Source organism: Manacus vitellinus, unplaced genomic scaffold, assembly GCF_001715985.3.
Source record: "Manacus vitellinus isolate BGI_N305 unplaced genomic scaffold, ASM171598v3 scaffold_4_pilon, whole genome shotgun sequence".
NCBI classification, from domain to species: Eukaryota; Metazoa; Chordata; class Aves; order Passeriformes; family Pipridae; genus Manacus; species Manacus vitellinus.
In genome coordinates, this window is record NW_021940604.1 from 41,842,662 (window position 1) to 41,859,689 (window position 17,028).

General features: G+C 35.4%; 1 protein-coding gene across 1 annotated transcript in view; it reads left to right on the forward strand.

Annotated features, from left to right (window-relative positions):
- The window catches only part of EYS (eyes shut homolog), a 766,416-nt gene that overhangs the window by 635,306 nt on the left and 114,082 nt on the right, over positions 1 to 17,028 (forward strand). Inside the window, 2 exon segments of the mRNA XM_018077885.2 lie at positions 12,171 to 12,279; positions 15,100 to 15,320. Of these exon segments, the coding sequence (XP_017933374.2) occupies positions 12,171 to 12,279; positions 15,100 to 15,320 (330 nt within the window).

A 17,028-nucleotide genomic window follows, 5' to 3' on the forward strand; every position in this document is an offset into this window, starting at 1 on the left:
TGCTATATACTAAGCTGCTGCTAACTTCAGAAGAGTCTTTTTGCTGCTGGGAGTGATAGCCCCCCTCAGGGGAGGGGACACATATTTTAAGATGTTGTCCACTATGTCTCTCTGCAAGCACATTTACAATGGGGTTTTTTTGTGGTGTTTTATTGATGAACTGTTAGGATAATTGAACCCTCAACATTTGTTTGAATTTACCTTTTTTCCTTATTGTCTTGAGTGGAATTTAGGCTCCTCAAAATATAGTATTTTGGATATGTTATTCTTTTCTTTGTTCTGTTTTAACCATCCTAAAAAGCACAAGTTATGCATACACAGGAAAATTTTTACCAATATAGGCATATTGTTATTATAACCATTATAAGTAAACTTTGGTTAGAAATATATATATATGTTATTTTCTTCAAACTTCATATCTCATAACCACTTCTCATGAGACCATTACTTCTATATCTACATACACTGACTTCTTATTTTTGCTTATTTTCACCCATCTATTCATAAGGTTGAGATTCAGTTACCTGGTAGGTAGGTAAATGGTTTAAAAAGTGTATTCAGGCATGACATCATGGTCTGCAAAGCAACAATGCAGACAGTTTTTGGAATTTGAGGTTTCGCCAAGTGGTCTTTTTCATATTTTGCCAGGATTACAACAGTGTTAATTTGCTCACCTGGAGGTAATACTGAATATTTCTTATATGGAGTTATACTCTGCCTGTACTGATAATAATGTTTTCTTAAGTGGAAACATGATCCAAGACTCTTTTTCAGTGTGTTCAAAATCGCTCTACCTACAAGTGGTTTTTTATTTAAAGAGAATTATATGACTCCTAATGGTCAGGCAGTCATGTTTCTCTTGAGAGTAAAAGATCTCTGAGTTGGTATCTTTTTAGGGTATTCTTTTAGTGTTCAGCTGTTCCATGCAATCAAATTTTATTAACTATTCGACAGAAGTCTTCCAACTTACCGTCATCAGTATAACATTGCATGGTTGCATTTGATTGCTATTCTGGCTTTTTCTAAATTAATTCCCTAGTATCACCTAATTGTCCCTAGAAATTTTTTTCCCATTTCTCATAGAGGAAAGTATATGACTTTTGACATAATAGATCAGTGTTAGAGAGCTTGTTTGCCTTTTTTTTTTTTACTAAAATGATTTAATCTCCATTTAAGGGAAGAACAGGTCAAAACCTATTGCATAATGACTGTTCCTAGAAAGGGTTTTACTCTTTTCACATCAGAATATTGTTTCAGTGGAGATTATGGTTGAATTTCCATGTCTTCCATATTTCATATTAGTTGTTGCATAGGTTTTAACTGGAGGCTTTTTACTGAAAGAGGAAGAAAACTTTCCTTTCTGTTGTTATATAAGTTTTAATAAAATTTCTTGAATGAAACTACATCTATATTAAAAATCAGTTAATTAGAGAAGTAATGAGAGGGTAAGGAAGAGTTGTGCAAAAGACTGCAAGCACCTTCCCTGAGGAATGCTCATCTCTGGAGCACCAAAGCATAGAAGAGTAGAAGTATTTCCCTTTGATATAATGTAGACTCAAAGAAAAGTTAAAGCTAGCCATAATGAAAATTAAAACAACCTTGTTCAGGTGCAGCAAATACCCAGTTGGTACACGAACCTGAGGCAATGCAGTTAGAAACAGGAGAGAGCAACTGTATTCAGCCTCGAAGGTGGATTACTGGGTTTAAAAACACAGAAGTTTTTATCTACAGTAAAAACTAGTGGTTCCATGAGTTCATCAAACAGAAAGAAAAGCCCAAAAAATACACTAAGGAGACTACTATGATCCAGCAGAGAATAGTCAGTACATAAACACAATCACAGTACATATTCTGCATTCTTCTACATAAAAGCGTGTTGTCCTGAAACTTAGATTAGAATATAAGGTTTTTCTACGGTGCCTACTGCCAGGATTAATTTTGTAACAATCTGTTCGTCCAATACTGTCATGGTAATGAATAATGACAAGAATTATTATGGTAATGATTATGGTAACTATTAAATTTTGTTGTAACTTTAAAACTCTGCATAAATGTTAGTACTAATTCTTCCAGTATCTTTAAGTTATTCCCATTTTTGCCTGTGTGAAATGGAGATGTCACAGTCTGTCAGTTGGTTGTCATAGCGCATTGATGTATTGTGTTTACACCAGTGAAGTCACTGTGAAGTCAGTGGAACTGCAGAGATATGATTAAGAGCAGAATTTACACTTTCCTTTAAGGATCCAGTCTGAGAACACATATCTTTAAAGTCATGATTCATAAAATATATATGTTGTAGAAAAGCATTACATTGAAGTAAATGACCCTTGGGAGCATGCTGCCTGTAGTATGCTTGGCAATATATGCAACAGAAAGAGTCCCATTAACCAATCTACTGAAGGATCATAAACTTGACTGTTGGACCAGCAGAGTCCAAGTAAGTGAGGCATAAACCAAGCTAAGTCAAACCTAGCATAAACAGTATCTGTTTCACCTAAGGTAGGTATTAACATTTCAGCTACTAATGTGCTTATACAAAAACGTGAGTTTCTGGGAGTTTTCTAGATTCTATATAATGTATGAAAGACTGTACACCAACATTAAGTAAAAAAATTCTTCTGTGCAAAGGAAGCAATATTTGTCAAGACAAAGTGTATTTCTTCTTCTTATGCTATTCAATTCTACTAGCACCCCCATAGCAAAAAGACAAAAGAGGGACTTTTTTATATGGGCATGTAGGGGACAAGGGGGAATGGCTTCAAAATGAAACAGGATAGATTTCGATTAGCCAACTGGGAGAAAGATGATGATTTACATCAAGCCAATTTCTGGTAAATCTTTATTACGTTATCTCTAAATCAAAGAAAATGCCATGGGAATCAAAGAGTAGAATAAATACTCTTTTTTTTAATACCTTTCAACATAAAAAAGATTCTGTCTCACAAAATAATGGCAGAAAAGTCAGTGCCAAACTGACAGATTTTTTCAATTTAAAACTGGGTAATATGGAAGTAAATGTGGTAAACAGGTTTGAAATTTTGTGAGTTTGTTTTGATATATTTTCTCATAGCATGTTAATAAGGGAAAGACAACAAGAGTTGTTCTCTTATGGATTCTTTATTTCTTATAGTTTGATATATGTGTGACTGGAGAAGGCTCAGCATTTCAGTATGACAGTCAAGTAAGGTTACTATTATTCTTCCTGGATAATAGGAAGACTTATTTTTTCTCATTTGTAATAACATGAGTCCATTGTCACTTGTTACAGTTTGCTAGAAGTTGGCCTGTTTTCAGAAGGTCCGGGAAAAACTGCGGTGGCATTTTCAAAGTCAGAATTTTGATGAATGGCATTCTCCAAATGTACAGCAAATTAAGGTAGCTGAAGATTTTTTTGAAGATTTTTTTAAAGATTTTTGTGGAAAAATGGGGGGAAAGGAGACATTTTGTAACAGAATCGTGATATTGCTGTGCGAATTACTCTGTGCATTGCATAAGATTTCTAGTGTAAATATCATATGTTCAGTTCCAATTTCCTCACACATTTTGAAGTGTTGTCTGAAATGTTTGTTATTTCCCGCAGATAAATCCAAAACTCGGACAGAAAATCAAGTGTGTTCAGTGTATAAAACAGCCTATCAATAAATCTATAATCAAATGCAAATAAGAAACATTTGATTTAAAAGGAAATTGATGTTGAAAGGGGTGCCTAAGATTGGTATCCCCATAAAACTGTGTAACTCTGTTCAAGCAACAGGTAGATAGATCTTTTTTTTTATGTTTCCTTGGTTGGAACCACAATGAAGAAAGAGAAAATGCAATGTTTTAGAATATTTCCAAAGTCAACCATAACATAACTGGGTTGATGCTCTAAAAAGTCAAGTTTCAGGGGGTTTTAGGTGGTCCTTTACATAACTCTTTTCATTTGAAGCATTAAGCAGTATTTTGAAATTGCAGTTTGGAGCACTTAGGAACAAACTGAGCTGAAGACAGAGCGTTACATATAATAGAGAAAAGCTCCAGTTCAGTTTAAAATATTTTTCCTTCTCTGCAATAGCCAGTAACAGAAACCTCTGATGTCTTTTTGAATCAGGAAGGATCAGTGCAGTGCTGCAGGACCCTCTTTGCCATACAAACAGACCAAGGGGCATAGAGGTAGACAAGCAGTATAATTTGTATCCTACCTATAAGACCCTTAATATTCAGTACAAATATATCAGAGCAAATGCTTATATTCCTAAGTCAGACTTGACCCCAAAAAATATTCAAAAGCTTTACTATGCATACTCTTGCATATGCTAATTGGTTGTCTTTGAGGGCTCACTCAAATTTGTTCACATTTGCATATTTTTCCAAGTTCTTTTTTTTCCTACATATTTAATTACAAATAGCATCAATATTTTAGTGTCAATAGGAGGAACAGCCTTCAATGTATGGATACAAAGAAAGTGTCAACAATAACAGAATGTAATGTTCAATGTAGTGCTGCCAAAGACTGTTAAATGGTTTTCTTCACAAAGTGAGGTAAAGCTCTTGAATCTCATACAAATACCAGATGCTCTAAGGCTCAATTAAGAAAACACTGAAAATTAACCATCAGCAAAACTACCAGATTTCCTACCCCATCAGAAAAGTATACAATAGCTAGTTTCTTTTCTTCTCCTACCACAGACCTCTGACTACTAATCATAGACTATCTCAAGTTGGAAGGGATTTCTAAGGATCATTGAGTCCAATTCCCGGCTCCTTGCAAAACTACCTAATACTAAACTGTACACTTAAGACCATCATCCACTCCTTGAACTCTGACATATTGGTGCCATAACCACTTCCCTCAGGAGCCTGTTTCCAGTGACTGACCATTCTCTCTGTGAAGAACCTTTTTCTAATGTCCAATATGAACTTCCCCTGATGCAGCTTTGTTCCATTTCCTTGTGTCCTATTGCTGATCACTAGAGAGAGGAGATCAGCACCTCCCCTTTCACAGCTCCCCTTGAGGATATTGTAGATTGCAATGAGGTCACTCCTCAGCTTTCTCTTCTTCAAGATGAACAAACCAAGTGACCTCAGACACTCCTTGTAAGTCTTGCCCTCAAGGCCTTTCACTATCTTGGTCAGTTTACCCTGGACACACTCTAATAGAATCATAGAATCATCACACTCTACAACTCTCTGAAAGGAGGTTGTAGCCAGGTGGGCGTCAGTGTCTTCTCCCAGGCAACCAGCAGTAGGATAAGAGGGCATGATCTTAAGCTTTGCCAGGAGAGGTTTAAGTTGGATATCAGGAAGAAATTTTTTACAGAGAGAATAATCAGACATTAGAATGGGCTGCCGAGGGAGGTGGTGGGTTCACCATCCTTAGAGGTTTTTAAGATGAGACTGGATGTGGCACTGAGTGCCATGGTCTGGAACCACGGCAGTGTTGGATCAAGATGATCTCAGAGGTCTTTTCCAAATCAATTGATTCTATGATTCTATGATAAAAGGGAATTAAGTTGGTGATGCCAGACTTGACCCTCATGAACCCATGCTGGCTGTGACCAATGACTGTGTTGTCTTTTGGGTGTCTTTCAATAACTCCCAGAACCTACCTCCCCTATAATTTTACCAGACACTGAAGTAAGATTGACAGACCTGTAATTAACAAGGTCTTCCTTCTTTCCCTTCTTGAACATTCTGGGACATTTGCCAGCTTCCAGTCAACTGGGACTTCTCTAGACTCCCACGATCATTGACAAATGATTAAGAGAGGTCCTGTGATGACACAGGCCAGACATTTCCATACTCTGGGATGAGTCCCATCAGGACCTAGAGATTTATGCACATCCAGCAGCAAGGTTCGAACAAGTTCAGGGTCAGCCGGGAGTTTATCATCCACAAATGTGTTCCCAAAGTTTACACACCTCTTTTTGTGTGGGGGTTTTTTTAATTTTTCTTAAAGACAGGGGTGTCAAGGGATTGCTGCAAGACACTTTAGAGGTCAAAATAATTTGGGATTTTTCATATTCCTTGTTTTTATCTACTTCCCTCCTTTGTCTTCATTTCTCTCTCCCTTTCTCCCCTACTGGTATGCTTTTAGTGTTTGGTCAGTTTACGGCAATTAGAAAACCTGACATTTGATGTTGAATGGCTGGAGGTTATGACAGATGTTTCATTGATTTCAAATAAAATGTCAGACATAAAATAGAGCATTCATTTTTGTAATTGTCACTTCTTGATATTGCACTTGAAATTCGTAAGAAATAACAAAATTCTACCTTACTGAACTAGAAGAGGGTAAAGAGACATTTCCATGGAAGCAGTATGCTGAAGTTAATTTTGGGAAGATAAGGTATGTTTTTTATAATAATGGAATTCTAGAAAATATATTTTTAAGGGGAAAAAAAGTAGTAAGTGTAAAAATTTCAGAAAAAAAAGTACCAAGAGATTATTAAAACTGTAAGGCACTGTACAGATTTTCACACTTGTGAATTGAATGTGCTCAGCCAAAAGTAAAATCGCTGTTCTTCAAAAATCCCCTGTATTACTTGACAGTTGGTTAGATGTTCCCTTGACAACTGCTCTGGTTAATCAAGGGTGTAAATGAAGCCACTGTTTCAGTGTTTTGCAGCAGTCATTTTATATTGTGTCTTTAATATCAATACTTACAAAGGGAATTTTGTGGGGATTTTTTCTTTGTTGACCCGTTAAGACAGGCTAGTGTTTGTCAGCTTGTAAGGTGAAAAATAGCAAATAGTTCCAAGTGTAATCCTCTGTTTGTGACATTATAAAATGGACAGTAACTACTTTCTAATAAATTTTCAGAAGACCAGAAACCCTCGTCTGCTAGCAGTGTTAAGATCTTTGTTCAGAATCAGTCTTACTATGATAATTTAGCTTGGATAAGAACAAAGGTTCTCTTTATAATTGATTGGGGGGTTTTATACCTGCTGATCTGACATTTTAATTCTGCTATGCCTCTCCTTAATCTGTTAGAAATACAGCTGCACCTACAGTACTATAGAGAAAATATAATTGCTATAAACTGCATTTTCTTAAGCATGTTTACATAACCATGAATGTGCAATTTTTACATTATTACATTAGATAATTATAATGCATGAAAGCAGTTAAAAGTCTTCTAGAAATTCCAGTCTCCTGACCTATTCTCATCCATATTGTCAAATATGTAATCAGTTTAAGATACTTTACTGTGTTTCCCTTGATATAAACTGGAAGCTGAAGCAATCATGCTATCAATTAGGGCTTAAGTCAGTCTTTCCTATTATTAGAAGAGACATTAGTATGAATTTTGCATTCATGCTTTCTACTGTGCTCCTTTAGTGCCATCTGGTGACTAGCTTGAAAGGAAAAAAGTATGATTGTATTTCCACCTGGAGAAGTAGCTGTGACAATTTAAGCTAAAACATTTGATTTAGAGGTGCCCTTATCTTAGCTAGCGTAAGAGGATTTCTTTGAATATAATTTCCAGACCTAAATTGATCCAATACTTAATATCCAAAATTGTGTCATGAGTGTGTGAGGTAAACATTACACTTGGTTAGAAATTTGGTGTTCATGCACAGAATTAATCAAGAGGTAACTAGTGATGACATTAATCACTGTATGTAATTTCTGGTTTGCACCTGTTGAGGTCCATGAGTCTTTTGTAAATTGTAAAGCCTTTGTAGTTCTTATTCTTAACGAGTTTATATAAAAGCGAGAGCAGCTATGAAAAAAATCATGTTATTCTTAGATAAATAAAAATAAGAAGGCTGAACATTTTATTTCAAATTTTTGGAAATATATATTTGACTACATCAGGCCTATACCTTAGCATCTACAGGAACAGGCTGGGCTCCACAGGGCTCCAGACATACTTAGATTATTGTGCATAACATTGCCATACATCCCACATACACACACATTTCCCATAACTACTCCCCACACACCCAGTTCTTTACTCCTCTGTTAATCCTTTTTATATCATTATGAATGTAATGTGCATGAATTACAATTTTGGTGCCTGACAAAGTTATTCTGCCATAGGAATCATATTGCATTCTCTCCTGTCACTATCTCTGGAGGAAAAAATATGCTGGCTTTGAACACAACCAGAATATGCCACTGAGATGTGAGGCAGATGGACTGAAATGCCTTCAGCATCTAAACGAGTGAAAAATCACAATTGAACTAAAAATACTTCAAAATTAAAAGATGTCAGTGATTAGCCACTTTCATCTCAGGTGTTCTTAATGTGAGGTCAGTATCTCATAATACAAGGTTAATTAGAAAAATAAAGAAAAAATGTCAAGAGAATAAATCATCAGTTCCATTTTTTCTTTTCTAATGTGGATAATGGATTTCAATCTTTTACGAGATGCATGAAATAATATAACTGCATTTATTCAGTTACATGAGTAAGACAGATTTAAACATAGATTATAAGAAAAATATTATCATGTTAGAGAAAGATAAGTGGTATTTTAATTCAGGTAATTTCTGCCACAAAATATTTCAAGTGCATTCTTTTTTCCATCATTGTTTTAAAAAACTAATATGATCATGTTTTGCATATGTCTATATTGTAGCACTTTGTGGATTTAAAAGATATAATAAAGACAGAGACAGGATTTATGGTTTAATTGCCATTTTTCATTATTTTCATAATTTTCTAAGAAAACTGTCTTTTGGACAGTAATTTTCCATGCTCTATTGCTTTCTTAAAGCTATTCTAAGCACATTTAAGTAATCTGGCAAATTCAAACAGTCCTAATTTTGTGGTAATGTAAGCATGAAAAATATTCATTTTGTTCATATTTCAAATGAGTTTTTCCTTTCTATGACATAAGACAGAGAGAAATTTCAAGTATGACTTCTTTGGAAATCCTTACAGAGAAAGGATCAGATGCTGAAGAAAACAGTGGTAGCATTCCTAAACATGCACTCTAGAATACAGGGCAGTAGGCTGCTGCTTGTGGTCTGTGGTTTTATTCTCAGAACTCAGTCACTAATCTACTGACTGACATCAAATAAATCAGGGCTGCTCTTTGACAGTTCATTGCTGTATATTAAAAAAAAAAAAAAAAAAAGGCAACTCTGTGTCCCTCGTGAAGTCAAGACCCAATGACCAAAATCACTGTGTAATAGCTGCTGTTTATAGATACTGGGGCTTTTTTAAGTGGATTCTTTTTTCTGAAATATTTCTTTAAACTTATGCCTGAGTAGGGATGACTGTGTAATTATCTATATGGATTTATGATACTTGGGCTTGTCTACATAAAGATACATCAGTGAAGACCATGTCAACATCAAGCAATCTTTAAGGCTTATTTTAGTGGCACCTAAATTAGGTTTTTAATTTTCCATTTTTTTTCTCTAGCAAAAGATCAAAACAAGGGAAATTATGTGTGCAAAACAGTGAGAATGTGTGAATACCAGACATTTGCAACAAAAATTTACAATGCTGAATTTGACTTGGATGGCTAATTGCTTGAAGATTGTCAAACTTACATAGACCATATGGTTCTTTTCTTTTTCATTAGGTGAACATTCTTCTTTATTAACTTTGCCGCATCACTTAAGCTTTTTTTCTTTGTGGGCTGGACTATTATAGTATGTGATGTAAGGGGTTGTTTAGAAAAAAAAATAATTTTAACCTGATGCCGAAAAATCTGGCATGAAGAACTGCTCAGAGACTTTTGTATCTTTAAGGAGTAAGGTATTTGTTTATTCAATGTTGGGAACAAGCCAGCTCTCGCTGGACAAACTTGCTCAACTTCAAAGTGCAAAAGCAAGCCATTTTATACACTTTAGATACATTGTTACATCATTAAACATACATATTAATAAGTAGTCATTCCAGACTCACGCAGTCTTCTACTGTGGGAGTCTTCTCCTCGAGCCTTCATCCCTCTGGTGGTTGCCATGGACGTCTTCCTCAATTTGACCTATTTGATTAGGTGACCTGAATTCTTCAAGCTTGCAAAATCCTGGCTCTGGGCCTTCTATATCTTATTCAAACACCTAGTTTACCTAATTTATTACTATGTGTGTACTACTCCCATTCTTTCTATAAGGCGGCCTTTGGTCCAGTGAGCAGAACAGAACATGATATTAACCAGTGCTCCTAAAATGTTCTTCTAGCAAAACAGATATTGGGGTTTCTTAGCAGGCCGAGAGATCTCAGTTAACTCTTTTAGGCCTGGCTCCTGTTTCAACCTAAAATAATAAATACAAATGAATATATTTCAAACTTATTTTAATAGTCTATGAGTCTAGATCACATTTCAAAAGGGGATAATAGAAGATGCCATTCAAATATCTCAGAGCTTCAAAAGAAAGATTCAAAAATAAGACAAGTTTTGCATACTTACCAAGATGAAATAATTTAGCACATTTCAACCCCACGCAGCAGAACACAGTAAAAAGTCAATGAGTTGGTATTGACTGATTTATCTCTGAAACCAGGAGTGATATAACCATTGCAAATGTAGGATTTATTAATATGAGTGCATCAGCAGCTGATGTAGATGTATACTGGCTATGAGGCTTGTGTTAGTAGACATATCGGTTTTGTGCTGCTCACTCAGAAATAACTGCATTGCAGTGAATTTATAAATATTCACTAGGGGCCTAATACTATATCCATTTATGTCAACACAATGTTCCCAGTAACTTCAGAAGTGAAAACTGAAACTCCAAATTTCATAATGAATCTACAGACAGGAGGATAAAACAGTAAGACTTTAGACACAGGAGCAGAAAAACAAAGCTCAAGGCACAACCAGGGATAAATCATGCTACAGCAACTGCACACAACCAACCAGGTGGTGATACACAAAAAAGTAGGCATTTGAGAGTATGGTATGTCTTTACGTGATTTCTCTAGGAGTAAATTTGTCCTTGTCAATTCTGAGGTCATTCCTATGATTAGCAATATATGCTTCTAGTGTGAGGAACATAATGGGCTTTAAAATATTTTAATTCTTTCATATACCTGTGGCCTAAAATAAAAATTCATCTATTTCAACATGAACTAATTTATGAGATTCTTATCATTGTCCTTTACCATTTATTCAACTAACAAAAAAATAGAAAATTTGGCAGGTGATATTAGTGTTTAATTTTTTTTTCAGAATATTTTGTAAAGTCTGTTGTGTAACATTTGTGAAATATTACACAAAGATATAACATTGTTCTTGTTAAAAGCCTTACTCTGGAAACCTTGTTATATGGATTTGACTGAGCAGTTTCCCGTGCAGAGTACATGTGGTCAGCAAACCTTAACATCCTTCCCAAAAAGGGGCCCAACACATTCTCTTTGAAAGTACATAAAAATTGAAACAGAAGCCAAGTGGAATTCAAAAGCATTTCTACAGAAATAGCAGAGCTCAGTTTTAAAGAATCTATGGACTGCTATTGTCTTATTCTGCATTTGCTGTGATAATGTTTATGCAAATTTCCTTTCTAAGTAAAAAATCAGTATTTTTCAAAATCATCCTTTTGGGGTTGAATTTTTATTGGTGATAATATTAATAACATTTTATCAGATCTCATCATGAAAAGAAGCTGAAGAATTTTCAGTGTTTTATTGAATATTCACCAGTATTTACTTCACAAATTCCCTTAACCTTATATTCTTCTTTATCTATGAAGCTCAGTACCAGAGTTTACCTTAACAACACGGTTTCCAAGTAGTGATAACTAGATCACAGTGTAATTCTTCTGCTCAGAGATATGCAGCCTTTCATTCTTTATTCCATTTCTGTTTCCCCTCTAGGGTAGGAAAAGGAAATTTCAACCTAGGCTGTTCAACATCATTCAACATTGATGTTACTTGTCCAACAACTCTCTATACTAGGGAGACCATATGTCAGCTGCAGTTAGCACTTAAAATTTGTCAATACCCACCTATGTATTTAAAGATCTCTTTCTTCTTTGTCTCTGTATACATTTAAAACACTAGAATCAAGAACAGTAAGAAAGCAAATAGCAGAGAGACATTAGTAAAAGAAACTTACATCTTTTGTCTCCTGGGTAGTTCAAGTAGCCATGAAACTGGAATTATATTGTCCAAAGATTGTCATCCTTTATGGAGGCATAAGCATCTTTTTCACTTTGCCTTTGCTGTGAGAGGTTTGAATACTCTGTAGTCAACAACACAAACAGTAATGAGATCTGTTTCCTTCCAGCTACATGTTGCCTGTGAGCAGTCCTGAAGGTTACTGTCTGATTGAAATGGCTGCAGATGGAAATCCTCCTGTACAGCACAGACTCTCTTTCTCACCTCAAGCATCTCAGGTCAGTCTGAAAGACATCAAAAAATAGCTATATGCTTTTAACATTTTATCAACATATGTACTTCATTATTTTCAACGGAGAGGAGGTATTCTAACTAAAAAACTCCTCTTCAGTTATCATTAAATGTACTTAGTTTCTCTTTAATAGGTTTTTTCACATCAAGCATCCATACTATTTCCACTTATTTCTTAAGTTTACCTAACTCTGAAACTTCTATTTCAGTTGCCCAAAGTCCATGGAAAGGCCACTGATGGTATGAAAGGAAAACATATATAAGCGATGTCGTTTACCTAAGGCCATGGTGTTAGAAACAATTAAGATATTGCTAAGCAGTAATTCTAGTTACTTTCTAGTTGCAAACCACACTAGAACTAGTGGAAGACAGTTATGATCATCAGTGATTTAACCTGGTTTCAGAATTCTTGCTAGGACTTCACTTCTGAATAGTATTGCAAAAACATCAGTCTCCATTTTGAAACTGGTATCAGAAGACTCATTCTAAATGGTCAATAGGTAGATTTCCCAAATCTTGATTTTTTCTGTTATTCTTTGTCTCCATGTTATTGCCTCTCTTTGTTATGCATTCTTTCATCACAAGATTATTTCTGCATGATACATTTAAAATGTTTTTAGACTTGAGAATTTAAACTGTGATTGGCAGCTTGCTTTATAAGTTTGTTCACCAGAAGGCAGGCCGGTTACCTGTAGAGATGCTAATCATGCTGTGCAACTCACAGTATGCACCACTGGTTTGTAAAAGAATTTCTTCCCTTGCATGGTATCTATTATGAATGTTGCATCCTCATGACTACTACACTTTACAGATCTGCTCCTAATCTCCCAGAGCCCCTATTTTCTTTGCAAAGTACACAATCAAAGAAAGAAAGAAAAAAAAGAAATTTCTTATCTCTAAGACGACTAGTAGATATCTTCCCATTACTGGTCGAGCTAATCGTTTTTAGCACTCAGGCTCCAAGGAAAATAGCATATTTTCAAATTAGTATTTGAAATATTAGTATATTAAACAAAATTTTGATTTGGTGCTATATTAAGCTGTTATATTATTAACAAGACTTACAGGAATTCTTTCTGTGTGCCTCCTTAAAATATATTCTGGTTAAGTCAGTTAAATTCAGAATGTAACCTTTACAGAAAGAATGTGTATTATGCTGTACTAGCATGAGTTAGAACATCTAATACATTATGATAAAATCCATTGATGCAAAAAAATGAGCAGAGCCTACTGAAGTTGTTCTGGGGTACACTGAATCTACCCCCAAGGTAAGTGCTTTTGTAAAAAAGGTCCAATAGTAAAAAAAATTGTGTTGCATGAGGACTGTTAAAAACATTTTTCTTTATCACTTAAGACACTTTATAATGCAGTTCAACACTTTGATTAATTCTTGAAACAGATTCACAAGCAGAGAGAAAATGTCTGCAAACACTACTTACAAATCTTGTCTTTCACTGCACTGGTTTATAGCTTTGTTTGAAAGGGGATAAAGTCAAGTGATATGAAATTAATTCAACAAGTGCTGAGCCAATGTCTTTGAATTCCTCTGACATGAAAAATCTGATTTAATTTTATCCGTACTCTGAAAGAAGCAGGTGTTTTTCTCTTTCCCTTCAAAATGAAAGACACTAAGTAGAGGAATATCTGGCAGTATTCACATTCACCGTAACTCCAAATTTCACTTGGAATTGTCAGCAACATAGCTTCGGGACTGACAAAGGCAATACAGGACACAGCAAAACAAAAATCATACAAATGTGTGAATTCCAGATAAATCAATGTGATGTTTTCCTCCTGTTCCTAGTTCTTTACAGTTGATGTCTGAATACAGTAGTGAAGAGCCCCTTCACTATAAATTATCTCCTCACGTTTCACACATGCTGTGATATATTTCTTATTCCATTTTTTTACTTCTGCTTGACATGAATTGTCTAGGTTTCACCCTCTTTCTGGATTGATGGTATTGTACAAATAAATACATCATAGTGACACACCTATGAAAAAGTACTTATTTTTTTCAATGCCTAAGAATTGACAGACATTTAGCAAAGAAACTTAGGAACAATGAAGCCCCATGTCAGAACTACAGAAAGTCAGGCATCAGCTTGAGCAGTGGAATGCACAGTGCTAAATGAGTCATACTTGCTTTATATATGATGGTCAAGGGTTTGAATCTTAAGTCAGGCAAAACAGGAATTACCATAGTGAGCACTGATGTGATTTGGTCAGTCCCAGCCTGGAAAAAGTTGTGGTTGTTTCTCTAGTGCCTTTATAAGGATGTTCTAGGCATTTGGAAATTTGAAAATTTCCCTTTTTTCCCCTGGGCTTCAGTATAGCAGTCTGTTTTCTGTCATTCATCAAAAAAACACCTAAAATCTTTTTTCTGTATTCATTTTATAGGGGTCCTGTAGATCCCAGGAACTAAAGAAAATATCTTCAAGACTACAACTTTGGTGTTTGTGCACCAAATCTCAACCATGAATGTACAACACATCATACAGGATGAGGGAAGCCATGTGAAAAACTTACCATGTTCGTTGTGATTAAGGCTGGGAATTCCAATTTGTGTTTCATGGGAAACATATATTTGAAAATATGAAAATGCATTAAACCACTCTCTCTGTAGGGATTACGTTTTTAAAAAAGAGAATCACGTTTTTAGAAAGAATCTTTTCAGCAAGTATCATAGTTTTTGTCCATCTTCGAGTAATTACTATGTCCTTTATCAGCAATTATTATTCATTCATTGTTTACAGTAACTTCACAAATCACATTCTTTTCTGATGATTCTCTTTTTGTTTCTGCAGATCACCTTTGGATCAATCTTCCTTGGAAATGTTCCTGTTCATGAAGAGGTTCATCGATGTGCTGGGCCGATACATGGCTATAAAGGATGCATTAGGGATTTTCAAGTTGACCACAAAGAGTTGTTCATCATAGATGAGGCTCTTGGAGGGAGGAATGTTGAGAACTGCAATGTTCCGATATGTGATTATCATCCATGTCACAATGGTGGAACCTGCACTAGGTAAGAGTTATTTCTTTACTCATCATCCATTTACATTCTGTGGTCGGTAGTTTCGTCCTTAATGAAAAATTATTATAATTTTCTCTATAATGAAATAATCACCAACCTTTTGTCCGGATAATTTTAAACAGAAAATATGACACCCTCATGCCAGCCAGAGAGATTTTATACTTTATTTTCTTACATGAAAAGTGATATAAAATGTAATTACACTGTCAATGGAGCATACCTATTTGGTTGATGCCAGAATTCCTTTGCAACCAATTAGATCAATTCCACTACAAGACTAAATCAGAACATTTGTATAGACAGCTTGGACAGAAAGCACATAAGATCTCATTCTTCAGCCTGACAACTCTGTGTTTTTACTAGGCCTTGTACCCTCATTCATCTTCTTGATGTGCTCCTGGGTACAAAATGTTTGTCATCATGCTATGAAAACACTAACAAATGACCTACTTGACCTACTTATTCATCTCCAGCACATGTGAAAAAGTATTGTCAAAGAACCTTTGACAGTTAAGGTACATCGTGCTGAAAGAGGAAATGGAGTCTGAGTCTGAAAGAGACATGAGTTAAAAGAACAGAGGATGATGGTTCAGTTGAATTATGGTTCAGTTGTAGAACAGTAACTTCTTAAGCCATAGTAACTTGATCATTGTCTAAGGAAGTCAGCATTTAGAAACACGTTTTTGTTTAGAATTGATAGAATTTGTGAAGTAGCTGCCAATTTTTTTAAAAATCGCACTTCAGCTTCAAGGCAAATGCTAAACAGAACATAGCCTAAAGTTCTTTTGATGACTATTGTGTGTTTCTTAGATTCAGGAGGCCTTGAACAAAGTTTTGAGGGGCTTCTCTGCCTCCCTTGACTGATGTGAGCACACAAATAACACCAAACAGATTTTGATCTCTAGGTCTTGTTTGATTAAAGCACAAATTAAAGCAAAAACAACTTTGTGAAAGCATACACAATTTGCCTACCAGTCTGGTGAAAATGAGTCCTTTTTCCTCTGTTGGTCCTTACTATATTCATATCTATACTATATCTCAGCAAGCAAGCAATTGACAGGACTGCTTGGCCTGTTAACTACAATTATAGAATACTTTTTCATTTAAATTTGGGTCCTGAATAATTCAAGACCATTGGTTTTTTTACTGCCTTTCTGCTTTCTAACTGTTGGACTAGGTCCTTTTCAGAAATGCTTTTGTTTTGAAACGGTTCACTTCTCTTCTGTTCAGAGGAGTCATGGAAGACTGGGCATGTGCAAACCAGGGATAAGCAACTCTGTAGTATCATGATTTTCACTATTTTCTACGACAGACAACTGATTTTCTGGGATTACCTCCTCCATGCCCAAGAACGACTCATTCTAATGAGCAGGAAATCAAGTGTCAGGAAGCCTGCATCAGTGAATAAGATGCTCCTGACAAAACTCAAATATCAAAAGGAAGCATACAAGAGGTAGAAGCTTGGCCAGGTGACTTGGGAAGAATACAGAGAAAATATCCAACTACATAGATATGGGAAAAGCCAAAGTCCATCTAGAGACTGATCTGGCAGGGGACATGCAGAGCAAAACCAAATGCTTCTACAAGGATATCGGCTGCCAAAGGAAGACTTGGCAAAATGTAGGCTTGCTGCTGAATGGTGCAGGAGTTCTGGTGACAAAGGATTCAGAAAAGACTGAAATACTTAGTGCTTTCTTTG